The 21,615-nt window shown below is 38.9% G+C and overlaps 1 protein-coding gene across 4 annotated transcripts in view; it reads left to right on the forward strand.

The window, feature by feature from the left end:
• The window catches only part of adgrl2a (adhesion G protein-coupled receptor L2a), a 79,396-nt gene that overhangs the window by 7,974 nt on the left and 49,807 nt on the right, over window positions 1-21,615 (forward strand). For all 4 annotated transcript variants that reach the window (XM_080506159.1, XM_080506160.1, XM_080506161.1 and 1 more), the window contains exon 2: window positions 10,370-10,583. In XM_080506159.1, the coding sequence (XP_080362285.1) occupies window positions 10,370-10,583 (214 nt within the window). The remainder of the gene's footprint in view (window positions 1-10,369; window positions 10,584-21,615) is intronic.

Here is a 21,615-nt window from a genome sequence, read left to right on the forward strand (position 1 = left end):
GCTGCAGTGTTCATTTGCTGGATGAATTATATGTATTTATCAATGTAATTTAGTCCCACTGCATGTGCTGATTTCAGCACAAAGAACAGCTAAGCAGTGAATGCACTAAAGTGGTCGTGAACTGCTATTTATGTAGTCATTGACTCATGCCTATTCCATAACAGCTGAAACACCTCATGTAAACATCAACAATCTGCAGGTGTTCGAGGAGAAGGTAATCACGTTTTCATTGTGCGGATACCGCTGAATAGCATGTTGACAGAAAGGTGTGCGTAAGGGTTTGATGCCTTGCAAAGAAAACTGATTGCAGGACATGTAATAACAGAGTCAGAAAAGTGAATATAATGCGTATAAAGGGTTATGATTTCACAGATTTTACAGTTCACTCTCAAGAGTCCGACGGAAGTGTGCCCTTAGTGGATTCATTTTTTTTTTGTCCTCTGGCTTTCATTCCTGATTTTTAGCAGTAATAAATCCTGAAGTGACTCCTGTAAACGGAGGACGTGAGAATATGCCCATAAATATAAAGGGTTTAGAACTGGGACATTTTGAAAGGACTCTGAATTCCAATTTATCAAGCTTCAGTCAAAAACTTTCACTCATACATGCAGTTATTTTGTTTTCTTTTTTTAGCGTTTCCTAATTCATATAGCGAGTTTCCTCAGAAACCCTCTTGCCTATCGGATGCTGTAGTCGATAATGAAGCTCATTTCTATTTTTCTGAGTTTCCACTTGAACAAAGAAGTCATGACATGTTGGTCTATTTGCTGTCAAAGTTAACAAAGGCCTGCTGGTCATTTGGTCTCTGATAGAGCACTACAACTTGACCCGGTGGGACTCAATTTTTTAACATTGTGAGTCATAACAACCCCAAGTTCATTTTGTGTTTGTTGCTTAAAGCTTTACCATTAAGCTGCTTGTGTCAGTGGTTGGCTGCAGAAATGTAACACGAAGGACAGAGTCCATGGAAACAATTCACATTCTCTGAGTTTGTAAACAAAATGGCAAAAAGATGAAAGATTTGTGTTGAACATATATTTTTTCAATAAAACATTATAGAAGTTGGATGGGTGAATCAATTATTCAATAATGCATCTTGCCAATTAGTCTTTTTCAGTTTGAAAGTCTGTTCCCCATGCATTTGTGGGATATGCAGCAGAGCTGGGGACAAATGCAAAATGTTTACAACATGGTATTACTTAGAATCAGGGTTGTAACACACAAAAAAACCATGTACACACCCTAATTTCCTTCCTTTTTTCAATTTTGCATAAATTCATATTTTATAATACTGACATAATGCAACTGGACCATTGCCACTTGTTTAATAGTTGCACTTGTACCCTGATTTCCATCACACACATGCCCCCCTCAGAGTCTCTAAATTATTTTTAAATGGCCAACAAGCAATAATTAAGACTGATAAGCATGAGAGACATCTGATAAATTCTTAAATGAGAACTTCAGAGTACCCCTGCTGTGACTTGTGAGGGCTGCTAACAGATTGAAGAGCAACAATGTTGGGAAACAAGCTTTATTTATGGGCCTGATCCAGATGAGCTTAATCCAGACATGAAAGTTTCCCATAAAATAAAAAAAACATTGGCCATGGGGAGCTTCTATTGAATGTTGTAACAGTCACTTCAACAGAGGAAATAAAGTACATAGAAGATGGAATGTCATCCAGATTGGATAATGAATATAGTTCAATAAATCCTTGATAAACAGGGCAAATTTCAATTTGAACATTCTTGTAAAATATTTTGGGAATGGCACCCTCAATCCTCGTCAGATGAAACTATCACTGTCTTTGTGTGACTTGAGTGAAACAGTATTGTGTCACATAACAATGCACCTGACCTGTATGGCAGCAAGTCTGTGGTCCAGTCTGAATAAGAGCTGCATAAAGAATTCAGTTTGAGCAGCAGTCATGTCATCAGGGCATGACTACCCTGTTGGTCAGGGAATTTAAATGCCAGGTCAGTGGAAGCACTTGCTGAATAATGTGGCACAAATGCATACACATGAGTACTGAGTCTTGGGAAGAAGAACCACTGCTGTGGTCTGCTTGAGGAAGTGCACTTTGGGAATGCAAACCAAGCAGATGAACCATTCTCATTTGTGTGGACTGCCACTGGGTAGCCATTGGGAAATGCTCCTGTATTGAATTGAGAAGCATCAATTGCTTCGTTGGAGCGGAGAAGGACGTCTAGTCTATCGAATGTACTCAGTCCATTTTTATTTTGCCATTATTCGTAGTAGAAAGTGTGGAAATGATATGAAGCAGGTCTGATAAACACACAGCAAATCCAGTCAGAAAGTTATTTTATTTTATTTTTTTTGTTAAAAACATGACTCTTATCCGGATCAGATAAAAACTTCAGACAATTTGATATGTGGAATACTCTCACTGATAGAGCTGAGTAACATGGACCAGAAGACTCTTGTGTCACTTAAATGCACCATGACTCTTGGTAGTGAGTGTCCGGTGTCGCTGCTCCTTGGAAGTGAACCATGTGATCAAATCTACAGTAATCACACCCAACCGGGTGTGATTACTGTTGCCTCTAACCTGTTGACTGCACACCTTTAATATGTAAGGGGGGGGGAAATGTTCTGTATTGTGTTTCATTGAGCAAATCCTTGACGTTATGTTTGCATCTTTGGTGTCTTGATGCTGTCATAAATATATGGGCAAAAAACAGCCTGCTTTGGATAATCTCAAACGACATTTTAATTTAGCATTCAAATGTACCAGTGACCCTTTGATAAGGTCCGTGAGATAACGTTTATTGTTTGATGTTCATCACAGCATGTCATAACAAGAAGACGTCCTTGCTTTTTTGTGTGACCTAAATAGCTCTCAATCTCTCGCTTTCGCTTTCTCTCTCTTTCTCTTTCTTCCCCGGACACTGACACATGCTCGCACTCACATGCACGCACACACACACACACGCACACACGCACACAAGCATGCACACACACGCACTGTGCTGGCCCCAGGGCTATCCGATATTAGACAGTGAGATGACACCGTGTGCCTGTGCGAATGCAGTCAACCGACATGTGCAGATGATGTGAAGTCAATACTGCATTATGAAAAAAGGGGATTTATGACCTTGATGAGCCCCATAGAGCTTAATTAGGCCTAAAGGTTGATTTACATACAAGTGTACATGGAATTTGATGAGGCTGTGTCTTCCTACTGGTGCAGTGCATTTTCATGTTGTCAGGCGGCAACACTTGATGCCCTGTATTTGTTCGAATTCTACTGGGCTTAAAAAAAAAACCAAGGAAAAAAGAAAAAAAAACACATTCTTGGCTGCCAGTCTTTCCAAGTGTCCATGTCTTGTCTGAATATACTAAAATTGTCAAGTACTAAGCTACAGGATCTATTTCTTCCCTGAATGATGGAATTTCTTGTTTGGTATTATGTGTCCACAAGTGCTGGTCGGAGATGAGCAAAAAACTAAGAAGGAAGAAAGTCTGACAGGGTAAATTTCTGTTTAAAGAAGCCCATTTCTGCTTAAAAAAGATGGGGAAAATTGCCTTTTTCATGGCATCCTTTCACAGAGAAATGACAAGATCTTTTTCAGAGTCATGTACCTATATCAAAGATGTTCCTGATAGCCCCCCTGCTGTTGCTATGGAAGTAACGGAGATGTAAATGAACTGGAGTGAACTGGATGGTGAAGAATACAAATGAGGTGGAAATGCTCATTCTCCTGCTGCTGGCTTCTTCTTCTGCTTCGTTTTTTTTCTTCTTCTTCTTCTTCTTCTTCTGCTTCTTATACGTTTTTCTGTTCCCATCTCCTTTTTTGTGCAAGAAGATTTGAAAGGTCAAAACACTCCAGTCTATCCACATATTTCAACTCCACATCTCCCATAAGCGTTTTACTTTTTCTTTTTTCAATGTGCCAATGCTCATGGATTGGCGAAATAATGATAGCAAAATCAATGTTCCTCAGAGAAAATAATCTTTCATATGAATATACAGTAAAATAACATGTTAAGTTTTTTCAGTACCACATATGTCACAGCTTGACCATCAGTCTTCAAAGAGCTTTATAACTAGCAGATGTTATTGGTTGGATAACAGTGGAAATATTCTACATTTTGAAAAGTTGTTACCGTTGTCCAAAAATGTCATCAGCTTTCAACACATTAAGCTGTACAAATAAAAACACAATGTTGAATTAAAAGGGATGGGAAGAAATTCAAAAGAACATTAATATCTGTCAACCCACTGGTGTAATTCTTCTTTACAATGGCCACACAGAGTCAGCAGTCTGCCTCATACCCTGCTGTTTGCAGGATATATGCAATATTTTCTTTATTCTCTGCCCCTGACTCCTTAAGAATACATGCTGTTGTAAAGGATATTTCTGGATTATAGAATCAGCACTGTGGGAAGAGTCTTGACTTAAAGGTTTCTTTTCCTTCACAGACTTCCTTTGCTTGTACCATAGATAGGAGAAAAATGGGGGACAGAACCTCGAGGACTCAAGCTGTGGTTCCTGCGGCTCCAAGCTAATGCTTTAGGCCACACTTTTCTTTCACCCAAAATCCCCCCAGCAAGCGACCTTGTCAGCTCAGGAGTGCAGAATAATAACAGGCCAAGCAGAGATGCTAGCTCATTTACAAGCAGCTGTTTAGCTCTCATCAGAAGAGCGAGGAAAATCAAAGGGCTGCGTTAACGGCAGACGACAAGCATCGGGAGCGTCTCCGTCACACTTCTCATTGACTCTCGACAGAAAAATTATCTGGTTTCACATCAAAATAATCTGGAGACCTCTTTTGTGCACTGGGCACAATGATGGCAGCGTGAGTGGTTGAATAGGCCTTTTGATCAGCCTCTGCTTTGCCCCTGGATGAGCTGTGGAAGCATGTGTAACTCAAGTTACAAAGAGTCATTATTAATATGAAAACCATACGGGATGTGAGATAGCCCTAATGAAAAGTGGAACAGTTCCTCTGTCATTTACGTTGTACATAATCAGAGCTCGGCAATGTAAAAAATTATTTTATAAGACTTACAGACTCAAATTTGTTCCAGTCCGAACACATGTTGCTGTTTCGGCTGCTGTTTTTTTCTTGTATATCTTCTCTACGCTAGCGGATGCATGTCCCTTTGGGACAACATCTGGGTTCATGCGACTGCATGGTAGATACTCTCTACATGGCTGAAGAAGATCCTAATGACTTCTCATTTCTGTGAGATAGGAAGACATTTTGTTCATTACCTCTGCTTCAGTGACACTCATATCCGACCAGATGGTCACTTTCCAATTGATTTGGCTCATCTGTGAGAAAAAAATAATTAAAACATTACAGCACCAAAGAGACAGTGCATAATGGGTCCATATTACATACGGTGGAAGGGGGATTTCTCACAGTCCTTTAGCTGCAGTGTCTGTACGGTCCTAATGTCATTACAAAGGTTACACATGGTAGTAAATGCCAGTGTGGGAATCTTTAAGCAGAGGTTTGTCGTTGGTGTAATAAAGTGCTGTAGCCCATGGAAATAGGGAACCTGTGCTCCAGTGAAAGTCAATTACTAGCATGTTAAACAACATTAACAATAAGTACACGCCGAAAGGTTGAGTGCTTTCATGTTTGAAGGAAAATTAAACCAGCTGTCTCAGATGTTCACTTTTTGACCATTTAATATTTTCAAGGTACTAAATTATACATCCTCGTCTGTTAGAAACCATATGGATCCTCAGATGAATGATTGGTGATATGTGGTGGCAGTTTGTATTACTGAGTTCAGTGAAAGCGACTCGGCTGTGCATGACAAAGTGCAATGCTCTCCTAGTGGTGGTAGTAATGGTGGCGAGAGACACCAAACCTGATTAGAAGGAGTGTCAATAAGAACACAATAATCGTCTGGGCAGCAACATCTCCTGGAATGAACATTCCATAATATCTTTTTATTGGCTATGCCTCATTTCTTGTTGTTGTACGGTTCGATTAAAGGAGAGAGTGAAACAAACTTCCCCTTTATAGGTGTTTGAGTGCAAGACAAGAAGAGAGTGAAAATACATCAGACCTGCGAAAATAACAACTCAAGATTTTAAGATCTCTGCTACCTGTCAGGAGGAAGTGGCTTCTTTGACTCCAAGCTGCATTTGAATGTGTGTTAAAACACTATGAAGAGTTCCCCCTCAGTTGCAGTTGTTCGCCTCTGTTTCTTTGCTCACACATGATGTGTGGCGCCATTTTGTTGGCTCAGCAACCCCTTTTGTAGAAAGCTCAGAGGTAAAGGCATCCCTGAAACACAATATAGCAACTAGTGCTCTCAGCTGCTCCAATTAACTTGAGCTGTTTCAAGATGGGATTTCAGAGGATCAGAAGGAGTGCAAAGGAAACCCAAAGAAGACAGCTTAAGTAGCACTAGTATTTTAACAGGCACTACATATTGATATGCTTGACTTGCTTTGCTTATACCATATGGACAGTAAATACTTTTCATTATGCATTCCCTGAATAATTATACTAATGATGCCACGAGCCAAATAATGATTACTTTTCTGGCTCATTTGAATACTGAAATTATTTAGTATAAGTAAGACAGTGAGCATATGATTTGTTGATCTTAGACTGTGTGTGATCATCATGCCGTAATTGTAATGCATGATCAGTGGTGTTTTGGTCTCGTATTATCTACATGAAAACAAGTAAACATGATTGGTGTATTTGAACAAAGTCACACTTAGCCTGTGTTATCCAAAAGAAAAGACTTTGATTTAAAATTGCAGTAAGCAATATACAATTTGCAGATTTGGGTAATTCATCATGGCAGATGGAACTATATTTTTTTGTGTACTCTGACATTTATTGTTTTATTTATTGTTATTGAGTGTGCTTGTCAAGGCGACATTTTTTTGACCGCTCTCAAACACAAAAACTGGCGAGTACCTCAACATTGAAATAGTTGTATGGAATATTGAAAACCACAATTGACAATTGAATTATCATGACAATTCTGATTGCAGATGCTGAAATAAGAGCTTCTATAGACTGCATTGACAGTTGTTTACTGGACTATTGGGTGTCCCCCACATTGATTTATCAGTGTCAGTCATCTCCACATGCACCAAAAATACCATCTGACACCAGGGTGAGAAAGTAGTTCAGCCTCGGGCCTAATCAATGGAGAGAGGCTTTTGGAGGTTGTTTACGACCATGCTTTTGGTCTATGATGCACAAACCCAGCTGGCGAATAAAGTGCGCTTCGAGGACAGCAATTTAGTTTTAGATTTTGAAATTCCAACATGAAAATGTACCTCTATTATAGAGCCTGTCATCAGCACGGTTGAAAAGTAGCTAGTGTATTTCAGTGGGAGTCTTAAAGTATCCTTGAGCATACATTTATCTCCTCATTGCTTCAGCCTGTTTTGCTCTTTAAGTGGAGGGACTGCTTCACCTCCAAATCATAAAAACCAGAGGCAGTGATTGTAAAAAGGTTCTGCAGAGTGAGTTTAAGTGTTTTAACAGTGTTCCTGTGGTACGAAGCATCAGTGGGTTTGCCCGTGGATTTGAAGATCAAACTCGGAGGCCTTACGTGTGGTCAAAAAAAAATCTGATCACTCCCAGCTACAAAGTGGGCCAGTGCACATTAATGCATCCCACCCAGCCATACCCAACTCCCATTGACTTGATCTATCTGATGTCTGTGTGGCCTTTATAGTAAGACAAGTTTACTGAAGTCAAGCATCAGCAGGTTAGTTGAAAAAAATGTGTTTGATTCCATTACAGAGGCGGTATATATCCATATGACTACATAGTCGATATTGATTGAATGTATTATTTCCAACATCATGCATGCATGCACACACGCACACACACACACACACGCACACACACACACACGCACACACACACACACACACACACACACACACACACACACACACACACACACACACACACACACACACACACACACACACACACACACACACACACACACACACACACACACACACACACACACACACACAGCTCAGGAGCACACTATGCAGACAGTCTGAAAGCCCTTGGTTTTTCCCTGATGAGGTAACTAGTCGCGGGAAACTGATAAACGAGTCTCTCTTATACACTGCCATGTCATGGTTTGAGTATAAAATATAATAATATGGCTCTGAGTGATATTTTACATCGGCTCTTATAGTTAGGAAACTTTATATTGCTGTCTCGTGATGAAGCTGTGCTGGGGCACATTGACATGCTTTCGAGATTGACTGTCAGGTCTTATTCCTAACATGCTGCCTTTTCATATTTTTTCCACGTGGGGATTTTTTTTCTCAAGCCAACGCCTGTGATAAATTGTTTATCACCTTAAGCATTTCTTTTTGACTCCGGAGAGAAAAAGGCTGCAAAAACTGAAACCTCTCATATTTGAAATCCTTTTTAGTTTTTGTCCATTAGTCACAAAGGAAAGTTTGCTGTCAAACAGACCCACTAGCTGAGGCAAGGGTCCTCTCTGATGATTGTAGGCTCCCAAACAAAATAAACCCTTATAGATGCTACTTAGGTCAGGTCAGTGCCCTTATCCACACAGTCATATCCTTTATTTATCCTTGGCTCTTCACTGAGCACCTCAGAAGAAAGACTTTTACCTGATTGGTGCACAGACATAGGATCAGACAATACAAACTGACATTTATCTTCCTTTGAGAAATACCACAGCAGGATTTCCTGGTGAGGTGCACCCTACAGAACTCTAATCCCCTGCCATTGTAGTTTAGCATTCAATCTGCCAAAGATAATTGTATTGGTACTTAATTGATAAAGCATTCAATCCAGTAAAATGAACTCCGCCTTTCTTGGCCAATTTAGTGAGCGGCTTTAGTAAAGTGCTGCCAGGGAGCATCTCTGCAAATTCTCATGAAAAGAAAAAAGCGCGCTGTAATTATAAACAACTGCACATATGGATCAGTCTGACTTGTCCAGGAGCAAATTAGGAACAAATTAGAGCATGAAAAGTAGAAAGGACGCTCTTTATTTCCCCCCGTGAGTGTGAAATAAACCTCATTAGGGGAAATGGAGCCTTTGGAAACACTAACAACAACAACAACAACAACAACAACAACAAAGTTGCAGGTAACAATGCTGGTATTTAAGGTGTCCAAGAGGTGACCGAGTCATCACTGGGAGCAAGAAAACTGTAGCTGGTATTCAGGATGGCCATTCGTTTCATCAATGTCCATAGAGGAGCAGCAGCTGACAATCTTTGCAGGCTTGTTTCCACTTTCCCAAAAACGCGCACACACACACACACACACACACACACACACACACACACACACACACACACACACACACACACACACACACACACACACACACACACACACACACACACACACACACACACACACACACACACACACACAGAGCGAGACACTGCGAAAGTTTATCTCTGTAGTTCACTTTTATGTATGGCTTTTAGCATTGTTCATATTTGCAGAGCCACAATATTGATTTCTGTTCTATTATTCGTACTCACTCTCTCCCTCTGACACACACACACACACACACACACACACACACACACACACACACACACACACACACACACACACACACACACACACACACACACACACACACACACACACACACACACACACACACACACACACACAAACCTTTTTTTCTAGCCTCCCGATAGCCCTTTGTTCGATAGTCAGCTCTGCAAAGTGGATTAAATTACACTCATGTTGTCATGGTTGTTGTTCTTTTTCATTCTAGGTAGAAAAATGAGCATTGCAAGTACACCACAGATCTCTCGTTACAGGCTGCTATGACAGTGGCGACCCGTGTTGAAATGTAACACAAGGCAGTAGCTGTTTGTTCAACGCAAAACCGTCAATAATCGCAAAATTATTAATATTATAATTTATTTTTTTTAACCATGACTATGTGGGATGTGTAATTGTGTGGCTGTAAATGGTCACACGAAGGTACGGGACTCCTGATATTTACACTGACAAACTAGACTTTAATGACAATGATTGATTTTTTTTCAGGAACTGTTAAGGCAAGAGGATGAAATACTAACACCATTAACTCCCTGGTGCAGTCAAGATCTGAAATGTCCGCTCAATACACTGATGTGTGTCAGGGTGGTAGTTCAAGTCAGGGTTTCAGTCTTTATATAGATTCATGATTAATACTGTGGAATATTTCTAGTCTTTTGAATAAAATAACAGCAAGCAGGCCTACAGATGCTTTCTTTGTGCATATCCAGCTCTGATGTCTTCTGATCTTCGCTGTATCGTCCTCTGTGTCAGTGCAGCTACATGTCTCCTTTCGATTTGTCCTGATCGAGCTCTTTCCTCCTCTCTCTCTTCTCCCACAGGGTTTAGTCGAGCTGCCCTGCCATTTGGCTTAGTAAGGAGAGAGCTGTCTTGTGAGGGTTACCCCATCGATCTGCGGTGTCCAGGAAGTGATGTCATAATGATCGAAAGTGCCAACTATGGCCGAACAGATGACAAGATTTGCGACGCTGACCCTTTCCAGATGGAGAATATCAACTGCTATCTCCCAGACGCATACAAGATTATGTCACAAAGGTAAAAACCGCCGCCAAGCCTGTGCAGTGTCAATCAAAAAAAAAAAAAAAAATGACATGGAGTAACCTGCCAAAGTTGAAGAGCCAGAAATCACAGAACAGGACGAACTAGCGGTTGGCTGGTTCTCTCCTCTGTCGATTGTTTCCTTTTTTACAGGTCGCCCTAGTCAGAATCTGTTTCTTTTTTTCCCCCCATGTGGTTCAAAAACAATCCTGCATACCTTACGCAGGAAGAAAATCTTCATTAAATGGCAGTAGTGGGCCTACTGTTCGATCACTTTTTCTTTGTAGACAGCTAAACGCAATATAAGTTTGAGTTTGAATTTGAAAAAGAAAACAAGCTATCAGTCGTCTGTGAAGAAATAAATGTTTGCACCAGTACTGAGATGACTAATCCAGATCAAAAGAGAATTATTAACTTTATCACAACTTGACAAGTGAACAAACGGAGAAGAGATTAAAAACAAAACAGAGTCAGTTACTCAACAACACATAGAGGACAGATCCATATTTCAACAACAACAAAATAAAACTCAGTACAAACACTACAATGAATAAAAACTTTTTTTTTTACAGTTTTCTCAACAAAAAGAGGTATTTTTATTTTGCACCTCTGACGTATTGCCAATCCAGTCTGGCCTGCAGGAGTCAGTTACTCATCAACACACAGAGCGCTCCTGTCCCTTCATGAGGTGGGAGAATTACCATTCTCCCGCATAAATTACTGCTGTTATGTACATTACCTTCAGATTTATCATCTACATTGAGTACTGTAAATTTAGTTCTTAGGTGTTAGCTTTATTTTTCATGCTGTGAAGCTCTTAACAACATCCATTCAATGCGTACAATTATGTGGGTGTGTGGGAAAGAGAAAATCAGAAATAAAGTCAGTCTTCCATAGGAATACAGAGTATTACTTTTGCAATTATTATTATTATTATTATTATTATTATTATTGTTATTGTTATTGTTATTGTTATTATTATTATTATTGTTATTATTATTATTATTATTGTTATTATTATGTTTTCATGATTACTACTTTACACGGACTGATGGGACGCGTTCAATTTAAGGGAGATGGTGATTTGAAGAGTGTTAATTGTTTCTAGATAGTGTACCATTACTAGAAGTGGGTTGTCACTGTTTTAGTGAGTACTTTTTTTCCATGACTGGAGTTTCCATAATTTCAGCACGCTGATCTTCTGTGTTGGCCCCTTGGTGATTCTTATTGCTAAGATTAAGGGCAGACTGTTGGCAGGACTGACTCAAAGATGCTCCACATCTCATGAACTCCCACTGAGCAACAGTGTTTATCTTGGCACTTGGTGATGATTCATTCTCAGTCTATCAAACGAAGTGAGCTCCAGTCAAATTTTACAAATTTGAGTTTTGCGAGTTTCAGTCAACAAACCTCAAAGACATTTAATCGAGAGTTGTCAAAATGGACTCTTTAATGCCGATTAATACATCGTCACGATCAATCTGATTAAAAGGTTTAACGCAATCAACCCAGCTGCAGCGCAGAATGGCTCAAATGTAACTGTTGTAGACTTGCTGTCGAGGATGTCGCTGTGCAAGTGGCCTCGATGGGAAATTTGAATACAACAACCTGACACAGTCGTATGGCCACTCTGCAGGAAGGAGCTTTCTTTTCACCAAAACACTTCCAGCTTAAAATATCACATTAACACGGAGCATGCGTTAGTCAGGGATTCTGCTGACTGTTCTCAGTTGTAGGCAGTATTGTAATAAGAAGCGATCCAACATGTTAATTTGTTTCAGGAGCTGGATGAAAAAGGAGTAACAGGGTCACATTAATGTGGAGAAATGTTTGTTTTGAAAAATGTTTTTTGCGAACAAAAACCATTGAAGGTATTTTATAAGCATGGTAAGTGCATATATGTCGCCTTTCTTTAGTTTCTTTGTGCACACAAAATGAAATTAAAGATGATAATAAAAGTAAATGATATTTAATTGTGATTAATGTACAGCAACACTGTTCTTAATCTGATTAATAAATTAATAATTGCCTGATGGAACTAAAAAAAATATTAAGTACAATGGCAGCGTGGTTCTTCCTTTTTAGATAAATTTGACCACAACATATTTTACAATTTATTATATTAAATTCATCTTTATTTATACAATCACCAACTTCAACAAAGTAATTTCAGGCCACTTTTATAGCGCAAACCCAACAATTGTAATTTCTTTTAAATGCATTGACTGAAATACCTGCTGAAAAAGCTCTATTGACATTTTACTTAACATTTTCTGCTTCGTGTCTCATACTGGTAAAAAGTAATTAGTAGATGAGCAAACCTGTTTCATCGAACAACTCAAAATGTCAAGTAACATTACCAGCAGAACCAAACCATTACTGATGCACACAGAGCACACTTTTTAAAAAATACATCCTGTCTCTGTGCTATATCCAATTGCTGCAGTTGCATATCTTTGTTTCTCAAGCTGGAATTTTATGTTTTATGTTTTATATTGTATATATATATTTATTTATTTTTTCTCTTACTGTATAAAGGGTTTAACATATTCTCACAAAAAAACGTTCTTTAAAATTGTTACTGTCTTTGGTAATAGAATGTACTTTAATCAACAGATAAATTCACTGACCCCCCCCAAACACACACACACACAAAAAAAAACGCAACCTTATTGATCAGGTGTGGCTGTTTGTGATTATATAGAGGCTAAAGGCTAGTAATTATATTCATACAGTGGTTTTATTCATCACTTTTTAAAACATTTTCCTTTACTTTTGTTTGTTTTCAAAAAGAAAGAAAATTAAAATGGGTCAATGCTTAATATTTCCTTTCTTCTGGCGGGATGACTGATTGCTGACCACAGATACGTTCCACATAAAGCTTCGGTCTGCTGCCATCACTAACATGTCAAGATTTAGGGCAGACAACAAACCAACTGCTTTACATTGACTTACATGTGCACATGTGAGCTTGGTAGGAACACTGCATACATGAGACGTAATACATGTGACCAGTTGTCACACAGGGATGCCATCCAAGCCAAAGTGCACAGGATGGAATGACATATGACTGCCACAGAGAGAGATATTGGATGGTATGAGCCCGTCAGCAACTCTGGCAAGCCGCCTCGGGAAATGAAAAAATAATGAAATAAAACAGTGGAGCCCTTGTGTTCAGGGGGTTTATTGTCAAGTCCTATTTGATGAAGTCAGATAGCTGACTCACATTGTCTGCCTTGAAAGGCTGCCGCCTGCTTTGCTCCCCTGCTTGTGGCCCTGTGTATAACACTGCCCTCAGCCTCCCCTCATACAAAAGCAGTCCACGGAAGCACAAATACTGACCCAGCAGGAGCCTGACAACAAATCCCAAACACACTCTTCCAAACGATCTCCACTGGTGCCTGCAGTGGACCTGGGTTCATTCCTCATATGCATATCCTGAGAGTGCCAGAGGGCCGTAGTTCAGATGTTACTTTAAATGTGTTTTTTTTTTTTTTAGCATTCCTGTGTTGGCGCCGAGTTGGTGTACTTGTAGCAAAGAGAGAATGGTGTGCTCTCAAGGAGAAAAATGAGTGATAAAAGAGGTCTCTCTGAGGTACAAAAGTTCAAAACACTAAGGAAGCTCAGAAGAGTTTACATCTGAAAGAGCTTTAGGATTATTAAAAAAGCTCAAAACGAGTAAAAAAAGTTTTCATTATTTTATTAGTGTGTAAAATATAAGAAATGTGAGAGTAGATTACTTAATTATAATGCATGTGAGCCATAGATTTCAATATTATGAAAGTGATAGGAGTCAAAAATGGTTTCAAGAACAGTCTGACAATCACCCAACATTGCATATGGGACTAATTAGTGATTCCTTTTTCTTTGTCCATTTATTTACAGGAACAGACCAAAATAGGAAGCAAATATAATGAAAGAATGTCTGTGCTGCCAAAAATAATTATCCTCAAAAAAAAAAAGAAAAAAGAAATGTGGTCATATTTTTATTTTATTTTTTTTGCTTATTTGGACTGCAGTGTTTGTTTCATTGCTATGAGGCCTGAGCTGCTCACGTCCCCACAAGTCAAAACTCCGGTCTTCTCTCTGGCTGCTGCTGAGCGTAACCCAACAGTTTACCAATGAGGAACAGTCACTGCACGCACTGTAGGTGTGTGTGTGTGTGTGTGTGTGTGTGTGGGGGGGGGGGGGGGCAACCGCTATTTCTGACTGTACGACTGCATCAACAAAGGATTGATGAGCCAAAAATATTTCTTGCCATAATTACTCCGGTCGACTAATTTAAGTGTGTATGTGGAGAATCACATTAGTGTTTGTGTGGAAAACTGTGTTCACTTTTAAACATCGGAAATTGATGTGGCCTCGAAGTGTGGAGAATTGGATTGAGGCTTCGCTGAGTTTGATAGATCCTGTTGGCACTTCAAGTTGTTTTTATATCTGGCTGGCATATTATATTCATGAGCACAATGATTTTATGAAAATAGCCTTAGGACTGTTGTGGCTCAATTAGAACATTCAGCTGCAAGCAATTAGTCGACTCAAGTGGGTGATAATCTGTACAGGAATTCTTCACGTGGACACCTCCCCAGCAGATGTGAAACTGCATGGCAGTACAGTTTGAAATAATTAATTTGTAGATAATAATAATCAGAGATGTGATTTTTCTTTTCTTTTCAAGATTTTTAGTTTTTAATGAAAACATTTTGTCATCTGCACTGGTTAATGGTAATGACTCCAAACACATTCTCACCACACATATCGTCTATTAGATTAAAACAGCAATTTAAGCGTATTTAAGTATTATTTTGTAATGCATTTCGCTGTGCCTGCACCAACCATCTGGTGCACAGTTTGAATTGATTTGAATCAAACACCCGCCCCATCGTAGCGCAAGAGTAAGGAATATGACAGTGACACACTTTTACTAATCATTGTTTACCAAAAAAAAAAAAGAAATATTAAGATGTACAATATGTATAAGTGGTTTGCGTCCATTGATTTCTCTGCAAATTATGAGCTTCTTTTTTAAGTATTCAATAACAAGTTAATTGATTTCTGTAACATGACATGGTTCTCCTGGCCGTGCTTGTGGATCACGGCTTTTTCAAGAAACTAATTGATGAAAATGATCAATGCTGATCGCTCTCTAACAGAGAAGATCAAATTCATCAGTGGGACAACAGCGCAGCTGAGGATTTTACTAACTTAATAATCACATTGAAAATTTTCATCAGCACTTCACATTTGACATGCGAAGCAATTTTTGTTTTCTTATGATGCATTTGAAGTCTGAATGCGTCAGGTTCTATTAAGCGTGGAAGCGATAGTGAACTTGCAGTGTTAAACATTATAATTTTGGCGTGTGATCAACTGTTTCCTCCAGGTTTTTGTCAAGAAATGCAAGGCAGTACTGGAGACTAAATGATGCAACTTACACTATTTATATCAGTGACAGGACCGCTTGCGAGGCTCTCCGAGGAGCTCCATTGTTGCCGCCTGACAGCACACTGCCTTGTTCCTGCTCGCTGTACATACAGCGTTAGTGTTTATTTAAAGCACAGCCGATTAAGATTTCATGAAGATCCAGATTCAGCTTGGACGTTTCAGAGGGGTGTGCAAAAGTTCATGAGGCATGAAACTGCGCTCTATCCATTCGGTGCTGAATAAAAAGCTGTACCTTAAATATCTTTTTGTCAACTGAGCTAAAGAGTTTTCTGGTGCTTTTTCACAAATGTGATATCGAGTATGTATTTTTTTGTATTAGTTTAATTTGATGGAATAACAATTACCAAAAGGTTTTGATGAGTTTAAAGAAAATGAGATTTGAACAATGATGCGTGTGGTATGCAATATAAATGCCACGTCGTGTACCGTTTTAGTTTTCTGTTGAATTAGACGTATACATCCACAACTGGTTCACTCACAATATGTTGATGTTTTAAAAATTATTTGACATTAAATAGAAGGTTTTTATTTTTTTATTTTTTTCTCAATTTTTGGGGTTTTAAAACTTAACATTTGTGGGGACAAATGTTCCTATAAACAAGAAATAAAATCACCAGAATTAAGCCTCTTCTATATTGTTCTCAAATTTTGATTTTGAGGTCATTTCAGGACATTCCTCTTTTTACCCACATTGAGTTTTTTTATTTTAATTTTTTTCACTCCACTGTTCTTGCTTTACATTTTGTGTTTCAGTCTTGGTAAAGGTCATATTTCGACCAGCCGGCTGTCACAATAGCATTTCCATTGACTTCAGTGGCATGGCGATATACCTTTGCTGGTTTAAAAATCAATAGGCAAGATGGACGGATGTGAGTCAGACTGCATTCAGACTGCTGACTCTTTGAGCCCTGAATCCCCCCGTTGAGCACCATTGGCAGCTCTAGTAAATATACCATAAACACAAACATATGACAGTAATTACAAGTTTCTGGGATGCCTTACCCAAATATTGGATCAGACCTCAAACTGAAAGCGGGATGCTAATGGTTAATTTCTAACGACCCATTTCCTGAAACATTACTGGGCCACCCCCTTAGAAAATGGTCTAAATATACTTGTACAGAAGGTGATTATACATACCATGAGAGTGTGTGTGTGTGTGTGTGTGTGTGTGTGTGTGTGTGTGTGTGTGTGTGTGTGTGTGTGTGTGTGTGTGTGTGTGTGTGTGTGTGTGTGTGTGTGTGTGTGTGTTCACAGATTGTTTCTTTTGCTGCCATTCTGTGGTCCTGGAAATGATTTAATTTTTCAATGGCCTATCTGCTATCAACAGGCTTGCCTCTTGAGAGAGATTTGTGCCATGAACCTCATCAGCATTTCAGATGAAATGGAGCTAGACGGGTCACTTCGAGTTTAAGAGATGTTAATTTGATTGAAATTCAAACTGGGAGCACCAGGAAGTAGATTGTGTCTTTTTCAGTAATGTAGTCTCCTCGCGCATGTCGTTTTTCTCTTCCAGTTACACAGAGCTTGTTTTCACTCTGACTATTTGTTTGATATTGTCAGTTACAAATCGCCGCTTTGGCTTGCTCAGTGTTGATGGATGAAAACTCGAGATGTGGTGGTGAAGCGACATGGCATTCACTTAAAAGTGAAAAGTGAGCCATAGTCTCGACTGGTCAAGTCACATTACATCTTGTGTCACGAGCAATTTTTAAGAAACACGAAAAGTTCTCATAACTCTTCAAATTGGCTAAGTTAAAATTCTTGGACATCTGTCACATTTTGGTGAGTGAAATATGACCCATTTCTGTAATTTGACTTTTCAAATCTTCAGCTTGGTCAGCACTAAATGTTTGAAACTACACCTATTATTGATGTGTTCACTGTCCCATATCATAGAAAGAGATTTCTAAAAAGAATCAAAATGTTTAACCAGAGCATGAATGTGCACAAGCTGTTTCCCTTTGAATGAGCCAATTGGGCTTGTGTAACTTTGTGTCGTTGCAACAATGTGCTCATAACTACCTCCATTCATAGCACAGCCAGCAGCTTTTCCTTTGTGGAGCTATTAATTGTGGTTGGCTGGAGCGTACGTCACTCAGAAATCAATTAGCATGGGCACATGCGCCCTAAGCTACCCGTGTTTGGTTTGATTCAAAGCCAACCGGATTCTACTCATCTCCCCAGCTTCTTATTTTTGTCAGTCCCTGCAGCTGCTGTTAAATCAAAACCATAAAAGACTTGTGAAAAATATAACGGAGGGAGAAAAAAAAGAAAAAAAAGGCCAGTCAGTGAAATGAGAAGGGGCTCCGTTTTACCATTAACGTAAATGCGTTTGATCAAATGTAACATCAGCTCACCATAGTTTTCTTTACGTCGTCACCTGAACCTGGCAGAGCAGCAACTTGAATGTGTAGAGGCAGGTGTTAAATTATGACCACTCACCACTGGACATCTGCACTCTCCTTTCTTTTGTGAGACATTTAAAGAGGTGCAGAGCCTGCTGTCCTTATGTAAATCAAACTGACTGTTTACAGCAGACATAAACAAACCTTAGACCACTGAGGTTTGTCCTGGTGCTCCCGATGCCATTTTCTATTTTTTGATACTTGAACATGTATATTTGCATAGTTTGTGTATGTTCAAGCACCTCAGAAACAATATATTGATATTATAGGCAGCCTTAGCTTGAAACCTTACAGATATCATCTGATGACTATTGATTGTCTCAAGAGTCTACGGTGTAAAGTAATTGGAGCTTTAAAAATGGAATTAAAAAAATTACTCCCGCAATTAATTTTGACATTTTATTTTTTTCAACGTAATGCAATTATTGATGCACATAAAAAAAAACCCACATCAAAATTAAGTAGTTTTATATTATAAAATATAGTGTGTAACCTGACTAGATTATGACATTTTTGAAAAAATAGGAATAATTTGCAAGCTTCTGCAAACACGCTTCAGACCCATGATATATATTTTACTAAATTTGTAATCAGAAATACAGTTTGTAGCAATTTTCACACTCCAACCAATTTATTTTTCAATTAGCACATTATCTTCATGTCCAATTATTCCTCTGACATGTTTTACGATGGCATTGGAAAAGGTTAAATTGCATGTGGATACATGGTATCAGGAGTGCCATCAGTTACACCTTGTTGGCGTCTTATTGCACCTCTTTCCACTGTCAGCAGGGAGTGCTCATTTTTAAAGGAGATTTGCATCAAATCCTAGCCGTCTTTTCTATGACACACTAATTGTACTGATGTCTGCCTCCCCCCAAAAGGTCAGAGATGTGATGGGATTACATTTGGAATATTTCAGCGTGATTAGCAGGCCGGTGGGAGAAGCGAAGGAAATCAAAGAAAAAAATTATACTGGTACTCCTTTAATTTTATAGAAAAAAAAATGTAATCTCTCTCAAATTTATATTATTTGAGATTTAGATTTTTAACTGCTGGATTCTTTTTTTTTCCTAAATGTGCAAAACATATTTTTTCCCTCTCTGTGTGTGTGTGTGTGTGTGTGTGTGTGTGTGTGTGTGTGTGTGTGTGTGTGTGTGTGTGTGTGTGTGTGTGTGTGTGTGTGTGTGTGTGTGTGTGTGTGTGTGTGTGTGTGTGTGTGTGTGTGTGTGTGTGTGTGTGTGTGTGTTTGAGATAGAGAGACAGACGCACCTGGAGACAGAGAGAGATTTTGAGATATCGATATACAAAATACCAATGACATTCTTTTCAAATGCACTCACAGGTGGCTTTATATGGAGTAGAAATGTACGAGAAGAATTAGAGATGTAACAAAACCCTGCTGGATTGTGTTCCAAAATTTTCATTCCAAAAGTACTTTATGTGGAGCTTCCTCTTAATCATTATTGCATTAAGAGATAAAATGTATCAGTACTCTTCCACTTTTGCTTTCAAAAATTCCTATTGAGCAATCAAGGTATTTATAGAAGTCTAATGTTTCACTCTGGAGAAAAGTGGAGGAAAGCTTTCCTTTGACTTAATATTCATTATGTACATGATTAATTACTATATAGCCTCAGACTATCAAAAGACAGTGAGAGATATAATATTTTACATGTATTTAATTAGTGTGCACTTTGAGACCTGTGCCCCAGCAAACCCAAACGCAGGACTTTTTTTTTCTGGTTGGAATTTCAATTACGTGCTCTTTTTCGAAATGAGGGCTACGACTATGCATAGAAGAAGTCATTAGGGCTTTTTCAATTGGTCTCAGGAGACGCCAGAGGTTTTCACAGATGAGACGCGAGTCAGAGTCACACAATCTCATAGTTCAGAGTGCCCCTGCTCCACTGCTCCAAAATTAGAGCAATATATCAGAAAGAGCTATCAACACTTATGTCAACATTGTTTCCAAAGACATATGAGGTTTTTTTGTGTGTGCATATGTCCTGTTGTTTAATGCATTTGCCTGAGTAATGATGGCAGGTCTACATCTCATTAATGTCACAAATTTTATTTTTGATATCATTCTGTTTCATACGCTAATATAAACTCGGCATTCATTCCCCAGTCTCATTGGAATATGGTAGCTAAAGCACTGTAATTTATATTGCTCCTGCATGATATGCGTATGCATGAGCCAAGCAGACAGAATCATCAAAGTGACCATATAATATATGGAAAGTGCTGGAGATTCATGAAATACAAGCTACGAAAGCAAGCAGCATATTATGGTCCCAGCATGAGGTGCATGTTTTAATTCCAAAGTAGTAATTCATTTCTGTAAGAACAACCACAGTATGCTGATATTTTCATCTGTTTTTACACGTGCAGGTCATTAATAAAGTGAAATGCCCCATGAGGTTGTCTCAGATGCACACCCAGGCGTAGACACACACACACACACACACACACACACACACACACACACACACACACACACACACACACACACACACACACACACACACACACGCACACACACACAAACACACAGGTATTATAGTTCTGCAATATAATACACAAATTTAACATTGCTTGAAAACGGAAAGGAGAAACTAAATGCTGTTTGCTCTTTTCAGTAATCTTATACAAAGTGTTTTCCATCAAACGTATTGGGGAAAGAAATGTGCAAACTCTTTTAATTAGCATGCATGCTGATTGTTAGAAATAGAAGAGGAGGGAGAGGGAGATGAATTGCTTTTGTGCTTTATGAAACAAAAAAGAATAAGTAATGTCTAATTGCATTTCCTGCTGTTCCAGTGATTTTGTGTGTTTTTCATTTGAACACAGGAGCCGTTTGTTTAAGTTTCTGGATACAGTTTTGTGCTGTACACCACAATGTCCTGCCTGCGTTCATGACGTCCACCTAAAAGGCAGCTGTTTTCAATCAAAAACCAAAACAACATTTCCCCTCGCCTGTTTCCCCTCATTCTCCTACATCTCAACTGCAACCAAGCCTGCTTTGTTCCATGGAGTTACCTAATATTATATTAATAACATTTCGACAAAAGTCAGTGATTGCCTCTACAATCCTAAACCAAAGTCAAAGCCCAAAGCGCAATGCAGTGCAACCAGTAATACATTTTCTAATGATCTGCTTTAAATGGACACAC

The sequence above is a fragment of the Blennius ocellaris genome (assembly GCF_963422515.1).
Source record: "Blennius ocellaris genome assembly, chromosome: 12".
NCBI classification, from domain to species: domain Eukaryota; kingdom Metazoa; phylum Chordata; class Actinopteri; order Blenniiformes; family Blenniidae; genus Blennius; species Blennius ocellaris.